General features: G+C 36.6%; 1 protein-coding gene across 1 annotated transcript in view; it reads right to left on the minus strand.

The window, feature by feature from the left end:
• The window catches only part of DNAH6 (dynein axonemal heavy chain 6), a 327,840-nt gene that overhangs the window by 215,051 nt on the left and 97,769 nt on the right, over positions 1–15,020 (minus strand). Inside the window, exons 20-23 of the mRNA XM_017892976.1 lie at positions 7,425–7,637; positions 6,380–6,472; positions 4,883–5,002; positions 121–301 (exon numbers count right to left, since the gene is read on the minus strand). Coding sequence (XP_017748465.1) covers positions 121–301; positions 4,883–5,002; positions 6,380–6,472; positions 7,425–7,637 — 607 coding nt within the window. The remainder of the gene's footprint in view (positions 1–120; positions 302–4,882; positions 5,003–6,379; positions 6,473–7,424; positions 7,638–15,020) is intronic.

Consider the following 15,020-nt stretch of genomic DNA (forward strand, 5'->3'; position numbering starts at 1 on the left):
ATTCCTAGTTATCCATGCTGACTAGAATCAAAGGTTGAATGGACCATGTGTTATTAGGTTCCCAGAGAAACATTTTAGGTGATTGTAGTCTTTTTGCTTGTTTGGAATTTTGTTTCATACCTGGCTGAGTAGCGGCTCGAAGAGCATTAGGCAGCCGATTCACCTTTCTCATGATTTCTTTCCATGACTTGTCCACCTGAAGGAACATCTTGGCCTCTGCAGGCAATTGCCTCTGAATATCTGGAGCACTGAAAATACTTTCTAGGTAGAGCCAGTTTCTTTGGCAGGTCAGCCACTCTTCCTAGGAGAAAATATGGATATTGTCAAATTTTAATTCCCCAATTAAAACATATAGTTACAGTAAAATCATGACACAGGGAATCACTGTATCTTTTTCCTTGAGGGTCGTGTTATACTCCTCACAGGTTGTTTGAAATTGAATTCCTTACAAGGTCCAAGATTCACCTTAGTCTGATTTCATCCCACTGTCTACTGAGCAGAGTTCTAATGGGTCTTCCATGTAGTTACCAGAATGGATCCAGAGAAACATGATTAAAATTACCCACAGGAGAGATTCAGGGGGCAGCATGATGCTTACGCAAGGAGATTTGAAGGGAAAAGGAAAGTTTGGTGACCATTTTCAAACATAAACAAGATTTTCATGAAAAAACGTTTGTTTTTTTCTTTTATCTCAATCATGTGTTAATTCTTCCTTCATCTTTCTTTAAAAATGAAAATTAAAAAAAAAAACCCTGCTCATGACAGCATATGTGGTATATATAGAAGACTGGAAGACGAAAATCATGCATTCCCTCTGCTTTTAGACAAATCACTGTTAATAAAAGAAATCAGAAATACAGGGTCGGAAATTAAATGTCCATAGATCTCACCTTTCCTCTGTGCCTCCTGCTATTACGGCATGTGTGCGCCCAAAATCCATGAAAGAGTTCCTCACTTCTCACTCTAGGTTTGGGAGTAAGCCCAAATGTCACAACCACTTCCTGGTTTGTCTTAGGTCTCACACTTTCCAAGCAATTCATTCTCTGGGGGGTCTTCACTAGTCAGCTTAGGTTTCTTTCAGGGACCCTCTATGAAAACGTCCCCTTTGACTTTGATCTGTAGTCCCTCCCTTCACAGGGCTCAGCCATCAGTCCAGGAGGCTGGACAGGACTCAGACAATGTGGTTGGTTGAAGAAGATGAATTTCTGAGAAAGTTCTCTTTGAAACAAAGTTGGCGCAAGTTATCTTTTCCCTCTTACTGCCTTTATTATTTCATAGACAACTTCTCATATTAGAATGTCTAGAAACCTAAACATAATTAAGTCAAGCTAAATATCTGAAGTCTAAGAAAGAGATTGGATGGGAACAAAGTGAGATTAGTGTAAGTGGGTTCTTTGTTTTGCTATGGGACAATCAAAGGTGGAAAAAAATCAAAAGGGTATGTGTACCACAAGGAGAGATTCCAAGGAGACTTCAAGCAACAATGAGCATTCTTCCAGTAAATATAAAGTCGTTGTAGCAAGACTCATAAGGTGGCCCCCAAGATGTGGCATTTACATCCCTGTGTAATCCTCTCCCCTTGAGTGTGGGTGCCATCTGTGACTTGTTCCCAGGCATATGGGATGTGGCAAAGGTAACAGAATGTACATAATTATGTTTATGTTATATAAGATTGTAATAGTCATCTTGCTAGGATCTTTTTCTTCCTTGCTAGATTGATGCAGCCAATGGTCATGGTCACATAAAGACAAAAATGTGGGCAACATCTAGGAGCTGAGGATGCCCTCCAGCTGAGAGCCAGCAAGAGATTGAAGCCCTTAGCCCAAGAATTCCCAGAAAATTAATTCTGCCAACAACTGAGTGAGCTTGGAAGTGGATCATTCCTTGGTTAAACTTCTGATGAGAATCCAGTCTGGCTGACATCTTAACTGTAAGCTTGTTAGACCCTGAGCAAGAGGCCTCAGTTAAACCATGCCTGAACTCCTGAGCCACAGAAACTGTGAGACAACAAAGGTATTGCTTAAGTTTGTAGTATTTGTTTCACAGCAAAATGATAATACAGGCATGCTTTGTTTTATCGTGCTTCACTTTACTGCACTTTGCAGATATTGCAGTTTTTATAAATTGAAGTTTTGTGGCAACCCTGCATCAAAAGTTAATTCATGCCATTTTTCCAACAACATGTGCTTACTCTGTCTCTGGGTCACATTTTGGTAATTCTTGCAATATTAAAAATATTATTATTAAACATTATTATTATTATATCTGTTATGGTGATCTGTGATCAGTGATCTTTGATGTTATGATTATAACTGTTTTGGGGTGCCATGAACCATGCTTATATAAGATGGCAAACTTAATTGATAAGTATTATCTATGTTCTGTCTGCTCCACTGACTGGCTGTTCCCCTGTTCCCCTATCTCATTTCTTCTCCTTAGTGCCCCCTGTCATTCCCTGAGACACAACAATATTGAAATTAGGCCAATGAATAACACTACAATGGCCTTTAAGTGTCCAAGTTAAAGGAACAGTCACATGTCTCTCAATTTAAATCAAAAGTTAGAAATGATTAAACTCAGTTAAGAAGGCATGTCAAAAGCCAAGATAGGTCAAAAGCTTAGCCTCTTGCACGAAACAATTAAGACAGCTGTGAATGCAAAGGAAAAGTTCTTGAAGAAAATTAAAAATGCAACTTCAGTGAAGACACAAATGATAAAAAGCCAAAACCCTATTTCTGATTTGGAGAAAGTTTGAGTGGTTTGAATAGAAGATCAAACCAACCATAACATTCCCTTAAGTTAAAGCCTAGTCTGAGGCAAGACTCTAACTCTTTTCAATTTTAAAAAGGCTAAGAGAGGTGAGAAACCTGTGGAAGTAAAGTTTGAAGGTAGCAGAGGTTGATTCATGAGATTGAAAGAAGCTATCGCTGTAACATAAAAGTGCAAGGTGAAGCAGCAAGTGCTGATGAAGCTGCAGCAAGTTATCCAGAGGATTTAGCTAAGATCATTGATGAAGGTGGTTACTCTCAACAACAGATTTTCAATGAAGACAAAATAGCCTTCTATTAGAAGAAGATGCCATGTAGGACTTTTATAGCTAATGAAGATAAGTCAATGCCTGGCTTCAAAGATTCAAAGGACAGGCTGACTCATGTTAGGGATAAATGCAGCTGGTGACTTTGAGTTAAAACCAATGCTCATTTACCATTCAAAAAATCTCAAGGCCTTTAAGAATAATGCCAAATCTACTCTGCCCATGCTCTAAAAATGAAACAACAAAGCCTGTGTTTACACATCTGTTTACAGCATGATTTACTGAATATTTTAAGCCTACTGTTGAGACCTACTGCTCAGAAGAAAAGGCTTCTTTCAAAATATTACTGTTCATTGACAACGGACCTGGTAACCCAAGAGCTCTTATGGAGATGTACAAGGAGATTTACATTGTTTTCACGCCTGCTAACACAACGTCCATTCTGCAGCCCATGGATTAAGGAGTACCTTCAACTTGAAAGTCTTATTATTTAAGAAATACATTTTGTAAGGCTATATCTGCCACAGATAGTAATTACTCTGATGGATCTGGGAAAAGTGAATTAAAAAACCCTCTGGAAAGGACTCATCATTCTAGATGCCATTGAAAATATTTGTCATTCATGGGAGGAGGTCAAAATATCAACACTAATAGGAGTTTGGAAGAAGTTGATCCCAACCCTCATAGGTGACTTTGAGGGATTCAAGACTTCAGAGGAGGAAACAACAGCAGATGTGGTGGAAATAGCAGGAGAACTAGAATTAGAAGTGGAGCCTGAAGATGTGACTGAATTGCTGCAATCTCATGATAAAACTTGAACAGATGAGGACTCGCTTCTTATGGATGAGCAAAGAAAGTGGTTTCTTGAGATGGAATCTACTCCTGGTGAAAACGCTATAAACATTGTTGAAATGACAACAAAGGATTTAGGATATTACATAAATATAGCTGATAAAGCAGAAGTAGGGCTTGAGAACATTGACTCCAATTTTGAAAGAAGTTCTGTCATAGGTAAAATGCTATAAAATATTACATGCTACAAAGATTTTTTTTTTTTTAATAGAAGGAAGAGTCGATGAATGTGGCAAACTTCATTGTTGTCTTATTTTAGGAAATTGCCACAGCACCCCCAACCTTCAGCAGCCACCCATCAACACTGAGGGAAGATCTTCCACCAGCCAAAAGATGATGAGTCACTGAAGGCTCAGATAATCATTAGCATTTTTTAGCAATATAGTATTGCACACTTAATGGACTACAGTACAGTTTAAACATAACTTTTCAAAAAATAATTTCAACTTATATTTTAGATTCAGGGGTTACACGTGCAGGTTTGTTAAATGGGTATGCTGCGTAATGCTGAGGTTTGAGGTATGAATGATCTTGTCAGTCAGAGAGTGAGCATAGTATCCAATAGGTAGTTTTTCCACCCTTGCACCCTTCCTCTCTCCCCTCTTTAGTAGTCTCCAGTGTCTATTGTTTCTATCTTTGTGTCCATGTATTCCCAATTCAACATAACTTTTATATGTTCTTTGAAACAAAAAAATTCAAGTGGCAAAATTTCTTTATTGCAACGTTTGGGTTATCATGGTGGTTTGGAACCAAATCTACAATATCATTGAAGTATACCTATGCAAGGGTGATGGTAAAAGCATTAAGCTGTATAATTACGTAAAGAAGAGCTCAATACCTGTGCATTTCCCTTACATTCTAAACACAATAACATGTCCACAATTAACACTTACGTTTTAAAACCATATAGTATTTAAATAATGAAACAAATAATTCCTAAGGTTCTTGTGACTCTCCAATACTCTGAGTGTATGAATCGAAATTATTCTTACTCACCAGTGTTTGATTAAATAAAGCAAGTTGTTTTTGCCATTTATCCACTCGAGTTTTCAGTGGACCAACGTAACGTGATGAGGCAAGGGTTGCAACATTGATGGTGCTATCATCAAGAAGGACCTTTAAAGGAAGGGGAAGAAAACACATGCAGCACCAAGTATTTGCGCTTTCAGTAATATTTCAGATACATAATCCCAAGTGTCTACTTAAAGGCCAACTCTTTGAATTAATAGCTTAGTCCCTCCTACTGTTTCCTACTCATCAATTTCCCCTCATTATTCACATCCTTGTGGCACCATGATGTTCTTTCAAAGGTCAGCTAGGACTTCTGATTGCCAAATTTCTGCTGCTCCTGTAATTAATAACGGCAGGAGTTTTTGTTTGAGTTGACACTCTTCTCCTCTCTCTGCTCACTATTAGGTAACTTTTACCTTCTTAACACAATTTGATCACCCGGGCTTGCCTTTGTTTCTCAAAATATCATATACTGGCAAAATTAGCTGTCTTCTGTCCAATGAATTATCACTTTCTGTCAATTATCTCAAAGAAGAGAGAATTGAACTCATTCATATCAAGCTCTGAATGGTTATACACAGTTTCTCCTCCACCTCCCTCCCCTTCTACTCCCCTTTATACAACAGCATCTCTCACGAAGCATGTGAATTTTAAAAAAATGTGTCTGTTAATCCGAAAGATTTAATGGTCCATTTCAGTAATAAGCCTTTTGAGAGTAGAACCCTCACCACATTTAGCCTAAACTTACTGACCTATTTGAGTCTGCTCTCCCATCCCCTGTGCAGAGTGATGTCTGGTCTCGCTCTTCCAACCTACACCTGGAAAAGCTATTTTATCTCTAATTCCAGCCTGGATATACCCTATTAGGCCAGGGCTTTGCCTTTTAAGTTGGGCTGTGTGACCCAGCTCCCTTTGCTAAATAAATGTGCCTTCAGATTTTAAATGATAAAGACTATTCCAAACACATGAGTTAGATTTATTTTCTTCTGTGGTTGACAGAGTATGGCCATTGTCTCCTAATTCCAATAAGTTCAAGTGAACTTAGCCTTTTAGTGTGCTATAAACATGAAATACTCATTCAGGTTTCTTTGCCTTATTTACTGGGTTTGAAGTGCCCTTTATTTTTTTTCTATGTCTATTAAATCCCATCTAACATTTAAGATCCAGCTTATTATGACTGGTCTAGCAAGAATGCTCTGATCACTTCAGCTGTAACTGGTTTCCTTGTTTTTGTAAGTTCCTCAATAGTTACCAACTACAGGTTGCAACTCTTACATATATATGCAATTTTTAATGCTTTGTTAAATATTTCATGTACAAGCATTCATGTTAATTATTTGCATTCATTTTGCTTTCCCAATTAGATTTTTCTTATTAAGTGACTCTCATATTTTATTCCCTCATCATAATCTCTCACAGAAAATTTAAGACTAGGTATGACTGGGATCTTTACCATAAGCTTTCAATAACCTAGTCACCCACCTGTATGTCATCTGTGCCGCCCAGTATAAACACATCTTTGGAGTCACGGTGAGGCAGAATGACAAATTCATTTCTTTTCCAAGAGTCCTCCACCTTAGAAATAATTCAAGTCTTAGGATATCTGAATTCAGTGTGCTTAGATACTCAATAAAGCATGTGAAATGAAATAAGTAAAAACTCTATAATTATCCCATTTTCCTCCTTATTGCCCTTTAAAATTCTTTTTATTTTTTTTGAGAAGGAGTATCGCTCTGTTGCCCAGGCTGGAGTGCAGTGGCGCGATCTCGGCTCACTGCAAACTCCGCCTCCTGGGTTCACACCATTCTTCTGCCTCAGCCTCCTGAGTAGCTGGGACTACAGGCGCCCGCCACCACACCTGGCTAATTTTTTAAATTTTTAAATTTTTTATTTTTAGTAGAGACGAGGTTTCACTGTGTTAGCCAGGATGGTCTTGATCGCCTGACCTCGTGATCCGCCCACCTTGGCCTCCCAAAGTGCTGGGATTACAGGCGTGAACCACCATTCCCGGCCTGCCCTTTAAAATTCTTAAAATCTTCTTCTTGGATAAATGACACTAATTTGCTTAATTTTATTTGATTGACATTCACACATATGCTTTGACAGAAAAAAAATTCTTTTTATGCAGAGGGTTAGTAGGTGTGTATATATTTTTAGTGTAAGGAGATAGTATCATAACTGGGAAAACCTTAATGTCTTTTGAAGCATTTAACAGATTTCTCTGGTAGTTTTGGAGATAATTTATTTGGGTTTAAAAGATCTTTCTTGGGATATGGTTTCTTATATAAGCATGCACATTTCAAACCTTATAGCCATCAAGTTCCTATGTGCTATAGGATAAGCAGAAGGAGGAGATTTTTAGAGGTGAAAACAGTAATACCTGTTGTAAGGAAACAACAGAGGGATGACTGATAATGAGAGAGTGAAAGCTGCAACGTTGAAAAATCCATCCAGCTCACCAAATGTTGAATCTGAAAACTTTCACATTCCCTAATTATATATAGATAAATATATATTCCAGATTTACCTTTTTAAGAATTGCTTCTAAGGCAGCTTCTCCAGAAGCCTGTCCAGATATGTCCTGGATTTCTTGACCAAAGTCAAAAACATGCAACTCGGAGAGCCTCTCCAAGGTTAATGGAATTTCAGCATCCACTAGAGTGGCATCAACTGTTTGTTCAATAGCTGCCCAATGTCTTGCCTTCAAAGTCGGGTTTCTCAAGTCAATGATAACCGGAAGCTGAAAAGCAAACACTCTCAGAGACATGATGCTTTTTATCTTAAAAATATAACCCAAAGGTTCTGGTTTCAATGTATGCATGTAGAGAGCTGGAAAGAGCACCACTTACCCTCTTTCCACAAAGCAAAATCTGGACGACTGCAAATTAATGGCTCTAATTGAGCCTATTAGTGTACATGTGTAACCAACCTGCACCTTATGCACATGTACCCTAGAACTTAAAGTATAATTAAAAAAAAAGAAAAAAAAAAAAAGTATGCAGTGCAGAACCAACTCAAAATTTGGAGAGAGACTGATACTCACAGGTTTCTCCACAAGGAGAAACAACAACTGAAACATTTCCTACCTGGGGCAGATTCCTTGGGATGACATACAAACTATTAAGAAGATTCAGCTAAATTGCAAAAATAGAGCGCTAAATATTAACTGTGGGGTAGAATGAGAATGGAAAGTCTCTGAGCCTACAAATACAATGGAGATTGACAGTGAAGACTGAAAGGACTCCTGAGAAAGCTTTTCTTATGATGCTGGCTTGGGGAGGGAAACAGTGGCCATTATAGTAGCTCCACCAAATTCATCTGCCTTAGCTCCCTTGCGGAAAAAAACCCTTGATGTGTAGGGAAAAGAGCAACAAACTGTGCTACCTTAAGGCATTAGTGGTAACTCATTGATGATATCTTCCTATAACTGGAGAAGTAGAACATGGAAAAAAAAATTTACCCTTGGGGGAGGGACAGAAATAAATGTTAGGCTCAGCACTACAGTTGGAAAAGGGCGAGGAGCACCTGCGATAGGAATTCTGAGAACAAGAGCTAGAGTGCCTCGTAAGATAAAGATTTAATGAGAACATGAGGGAATGTTCCTTCTCACCTCCGCCACCAGGTTAACAAATATTGAGTAAAAATAGCAATGGGATACAGAGTGGAAAGCGGCGAGTGACAGATTCTCAGTGAGCACAAACAAAGGGAAGACCCAAGGTCAGGGGAAAATAGAAATTGAGAAAATAGCCTTTGGTAAACCAGCCCAACCCTATATTCAAGGTATCACTAGAAAAATTTGAAGCCGGTGGTGCCTGAGGGTAACCATAGCAACATCAACCCTTAAACCTAGCCCAATTGGTAATTAGATTTAATGCAACATGTCACACAAAAATCCAAGTAGAAGAAGAGGCATGCTCATTTCCAAGCATAAATATTATTTGCTTTGGTATTTACTGTACTGTATAAGATACCTGACTTTGAACAAAAAATTAAGATGCATGTGAAAAGGCAAGAAAAACCACACATCTAAGAGACAAAACAATAATCAGATCCAGAAATGACACATATGTTGGAAGTAGATAATTTAAAATAACTATGATACGTTAAAGGTTCTAAAGGAAAAGTTAGATAACAAGCAAAATCAGTTGGGAAATGTCAACAGAGAGATGGAAAGTACAATTATAAATCGAACAAAAACGCTAGAAATAAAAAAAGAGATGAGATTAAAAAATGCCTGTAAAGGGTTTAACATAGCCAAGGAATTAATAAACTTGAAGATAAATAAGTATAAATTCCAGAAACTGACACACAGAAAAAAGAGAGAAAAGAAAAAATAAAAACAAAACAGATCATCCAAGACCTGTGGGACAATATCAAACAGCCTAAAGTACACATCACAGAAATCACAGAAGGAGAAGAGAGAGAGAAAACAGAGCAGAAGAAATGTTTGAAAAGTAACAGTTGCAAAATTTTTCAAAATTAAAAACAAACACCAAATCACAGATCCAAGAAACTCAGAGAACATCAAGCAAAATAAATTTGAACAGTAAACAATAACACATGCACACCTAGGCATATTCTATTCCTAACTGATGAGAATCAAGATGAAGAGAAAATCTTGAAGGTAGCCAGACCAAAAAAAAAAAAAGACACATCATCTATAGAACAACGAAAGTTTAAAACTACAGCAGACTGCTTGTCCAAAATCATGCAAGCAAGAAAAGAATACCTCCAAATTACTGAAGGAAAAGCAGAAACAAAAACTGTTGACTCAGAATTATATACACAGTGAAAATATCATTCAAAACTAAAGGATAAAGACTTCCTCAAAATAAAAACCGAGGAAATTAATTGTTAGCATACATACTCGATTAAGAAATATTAAAGGATATTCTTTAGGCAGAATGAGCACGTTATGAGTCAGAAACTTAGATCCGCACAAAGCAATGAAGAACATTGGAAATGGAATACTGGTAAAGTGAAATTCATTTTCTTTCTTATTTTTATTGCTCTAAAAGATAACTGTCTGGAGCAAAATAGTAAAATAAGTTATATTTATAGTATACGTAAATATAGACATAACATCATCAGCACAAAGAATGTATGGAGGAATTAATTGGGTGTGTACTATTATAAGGTCTTTACAGTACATGTGAAATAGTAAAATTTTTGATTTGGGTTAATTATAAATCTATATTTTAAGCTTAGGATAACAATTTTAAACAATTTTATAAAAAATTGTGTCTAAAATTATTGAAAAGTGGTATGAATGATAATTTCAGTGAGAAGATAAAATGGAATAATAAAATATGCAATTAAATTAAAAGGTGCAAAAAGAGAAAAAAAGAAACAAAGAACAAATAGAATAAATAAAACAGCTAGCAAGATGGTGATTTAATCCAACTATATAAATAATGACTTTAAATGTGAATGGACTACACACACCTGTTAAGGGACTAAGAATGTCAGACTGGATAAAAAAATAGGAATCAATTCTATGCTATCCAAAAAAATATATTCTAAATATAAAAACACAGACAAATTAAAGTAAAAAATGCAGAAAGCCATGTCACACAAACACCAAAAGAAAGCTGAACTAGCTATATTAATTTCGGACAATGTAAATGTTAGAACAAGGAATCTTATCAGAGATAAAGAGAGACAATTTATAAATGATGAAAGGGTCAATTCCTCAAAAAGAAGTAACTATACTAAATGTGCACACATACAACAACACAACATCAAAATAAATGAAGCACCACTATCTTGAGGTGGCAGTATCATCATAAAGTTATTCACTCATTCATTCAAACATTCATTTATATCAGAATGAATTCATGGATATTTATTTTATAATGGGTTATAATACAATACTACATTTTTTTTCCCTCAAATTATTATGGCTTTGGCCATTAAGACTTCCTTGCCCTTTTGATATTCTCTCATCATTTTGTTTTTTGAGCCCTTTCTTTCTTCCCAGCACTTCAAGATGCTCCAGGCTCATCTTGCATATTTCCTGACTCATCCATATACTCAGTCATTTCTACAAGCTTTCCTTATAGTATTATTATAGTAACAATATTATTATAGTATAATAATAATATAGTATAATATTATAGTATAATAATAATAATAATAATATAGTATTATTATTCCTTATAGTATTAAAAATGAAAATCTGGGCCAGGCAAGGTGGTTCACATCTGTAATCCCAGCACTTTGGGAGGCTGAGGCGGGTGGATCACAAGGTCAGGAGATCGAGACCATCCTGGCTAACACGGTGACACCCCGTCTCTACTAAAAATACAAAAAATTAGCTGAGCGTGGTGGCGGGTGCCTGTAGTCCCAGCTACTCGGGAGGCTGAGGCAGGAGAATGGCATGAATGCGGGAGGTGGAGCTTGCAGTGAGCAGAGATCGCACCGCCCCTGCACTTCAGCCTGGGTGATGGAGCAAGACTCCATCTCAAAAAAAAAAAAAAAAAAAAAAAAAAAGAAAAGAAAAGAAAATCTGGATACAAATTATGCTCATCACTACTGGGATGTCCATGCTTTTAGGAGGTGGAACATAAATTTCCACCCCTTAAGTATGGCTGTGCATAGTAACTTCCCTTCAAAGAATACAGTATGGAAAGGGCAGTAGTAACTGTACAGTTAAGACAAATGCTACTTCAACCATGTGGTCAAGCTGAACACCATCAGTGAAAAGTCATGTTGACAGCATGTATTTTGGATATGAGGGGATGAAAATGATACTTTAGCTGTCTTGTCTTCTTTGTAAGAATCTATAATTCCAGTGTAATTATGAGAAAAACAGCAGACAAATCCAAATTGAAGGATATTATACAAACTACTTGACTAGTACTTTTCAAAATGATCAAGGTCATGAAAAACAAGGACAGTCTGAGAAACTGTCACAGTCTAGTAGAGCCTAAGAAGACATGACAACTGAATGTAATGTTTTGTTATAGATGAAATCTTGGGACAGAAAAAGAAAAGGATGTTAGGTAAAAACTAAGAAAACTCAGATAAAGCATGGACTTTAGTTAATAACAATGGATTGATATTGGTACATTAGTGGTGACCAGTGTATTATACTAATATAACATGTTAATAAAAGAAACAGAATGTGGAGTATATGGGAACCCTTGGTATATTGTTATAACTTTTCTATGAATCTAAAACTATTCTAAAATAAAAGTATTTTAAAAAATAAATGCATAAACTGATAGAATGGAAAGGAGAATTACGTAAATCCACAATCATAGTTGGAGAGTTCAACACTCCTCTCTGAGTCACTAACAGAATAAGCAGGCAGAAAATCAGCAAGGGTATAGATGACCTGAACACCACCGCCAACCAAATCTACCTAATTAACACTTGTAGAATGATTGCTGAGCAACAGCGGAATGCACATTCTTCTCAATGCATATGGAAGATTCACCAAAATTGAGCATATTCTGGGATATAAAACAAACCTTACAAAATTTAAAAGGACAGAAATCATAAAACTATGTTTTTGGACCATAAGAGAGTTTTATTGATATTGAGAAGCTAAATATAAAATACATATGGAAAGGCAAAGGAATTAGAATAGACAAAACAACTGTAAAAAGGAAGAACAAAATTGAAGGATTAAGACTACTCGATTTCAAGACTTACTAGCTATCATGATTAAGAAAGTGTGGTATTGATGTAAGAATAGGCTTATAGAACAATGAAACAGAACAGAGTCCAGAAATAGACTAAAAAATACAGTCAATTGACTTTTGGTAAAGGTGCAAAGGTGAGTCAATGGAGAAGAGTGTCTGGGGAGGATAGTCATTTTCAAATAATGACTGAAGAAAAAATAGTAATTTCAAATACTGCTGCTGCATTAATTGGATATAATATGTACAAAAGTACACCATGATACCTCATATTTTATGAAAAAATTAACTCAAAATAGATCATATATCTAAACATAGAAAACAAAACCTTTAAACTTCTAACAGAAGAACATAGAGCAAATCTGTGTGACTTTAAGTTTCAAAAAACACATTTGGTATAGTATATACTAAAAGCTTGCTTGATCCATGGAAGACAAATAGCATATGAGATGATGTTCAACATTATTAGTAATTAGAAAAATGCAAATTATGACTTTTTTAAATTAAAGTTCCAGGGTACATGTACACAACGTGCAGGTTTGATACATAGGTATACATGTGCCATGTTGGTGTGCTGCACCCGTCAACTCTTCATTTACATTAGGTATTTCTCCTAATGCTATCCATCCCCCAGACCCCCACACTCTGACAGGACCCGGTGTGTGATGTTCCCTGCCCTGTGTCCAAGTGTTCTCATTGTTCAATTCCCACCTATGAGTGAGAACATGTGGTATTTGGTTTTATGTCTTTGTGATAGTTTGCTGAGAATGATGGTTTCCAGCTTCATCCATGTCCTTGCAAAGGACATGAACGCATCCTTTTTTATGGCTGCATAGTATTCCATGGTGTATATGTGCCACATTTTCTTAATCCAGTCTATCACTGATGGACATTTGGGTTTGTTCCAAGTCTTTGTTATTGTGAATAGTGCCTCAACAAACATACATGTGCAGGTGTCTTTATAGTAGCATGATTTGTAATCCTTTGGATATATACCCAATAAAGGGATTGCTGGGTCAAATGGTATTTCTAGTTCTAGATCCTTGAGGAATCGCCACACTGTCTTCCATGTCTTCCACAATGGCTGAACTAATTTACACTCTCACCAACAGTGTAAAAGCGTTCCTATTTCTCCACATCCTCTCCAGCATCTGTTGTTTCCTGACTTTTTAATGATCGCCATTCTAACTGGCATGAGATGGTATCTCATTGTGGTTTTGATTTGTGTTTCTCTGATGACCAGTGATGATGAGCATTTTTTCATGTGTCTGTTGGCTGCATAAATGTCTTTTGAGAAGTGTTTGTTCATATCCTTTGCCCACTTTTTGATGGGGTTGTTTGTTTTTTTCTTGTAAATTTGTTTAAGTTCTTTGTAGATTCTGGATATTAGCCCTTTGTCAGATGGGTAGATTGCAAAAATTTTCTCTCATTCTGTAGGTTGCTTGTTCAGTCTGATGGTAGTTTCTTTTGCTGTGCAGAAGCTCCTTAGTTTAATTAGATCCCATTTGTCTGTTTTGGCTTTTGCTGCCTTTGCTTTTGGTGTTTTAGTCATGAAGTCCTTGCCCATGCCTATGTCCTGAATGGTATTTCCTAGGTTTTCTTACAGAGTTTTTATGGTTTTAGGTCTAACACTTAAGTCTTTAATCTATCTTGAATTAATTTTTGTATGAGGTGTAAGGAAGTGATCCAGTTTCAGCTTTCTACATATGGCTAGCCAGTTTTCCCAGCACCATTTATTAAATAGGGAATCCTTTCCCCATTTCTTGTTTTTGCCAGGTTTGTCAAAGATCAGATGGTTGTGGATGTGTGGTATTATTGCTGAGGGCTCTGTTCTGTTCCATTGGTCTGTATCTCTGTTTTGGTACCAGTACCATGCTGTTTTGGTTACTGTAGCCTTGTAGTATAGTTTGAAGTCAGGTAGCATGATGCCTCCAGCTTTGTTCTTTTTGCTTAGGATTGTCTTGGCAATGCGGGCTCTTTTTTGGTTCCATATGAACTTTAAAGTAGTTTTTTCCAATTCTGTTTATAGTATTCTCTGATGGTAGTTTGTATTTCTATGGGGTTGGTGGTGATATTCCCTTTATCATTTTTTATTGCGTCTATTTGATTCTTCTTTTCTTATTAGTCTTGCTAGCGGTCTATCAATTTTGTTGATCTTTTCAAAAAACCAGCTCCTGGATTCACTGATTTTTTGGAGGGTTTTTTGTGTCTCTATCTCCTTCAGTTCTGCTCTGATCTTAGCTATTTCTTGCCTTCTGCTAGCTTTTGAATGTGTTTGCTCTTGCTTCTCAAGTTCTTGTAACTGTGATGTTAGGGTGTCAATTTTAGATCTTTCCAGCTTTCTCTTGTGGGCATTTAGTGCTATAAATTTCCCTCTACACACTGCTTTAAATGTGTCCCAGAGATTCTGGCATGTTGTATCTTTGTTTTCATTGGTTTCAAAGAACATCTTTATTTCTGCTTTCATTTTGTTATGT

The sequence above is a fragment of the Rhinopithecus bieti genome, unplaced genomic scaffold (genome assembly GCF_001698545.2).
Source record: "Rhinopithecus bieti isolate Rb0 unplaced genomic scaffold, ASM169854v2 scaffold_23283, whole genome shotgun sequence".
NCBI classification, from domain to species: domain Eukaryota; kingdom Metazoa; phylum Chordata; class Mammalia; order Primates; family Cercopithecidae; genus Rhinopithecus; species Rhinopithecus bieti.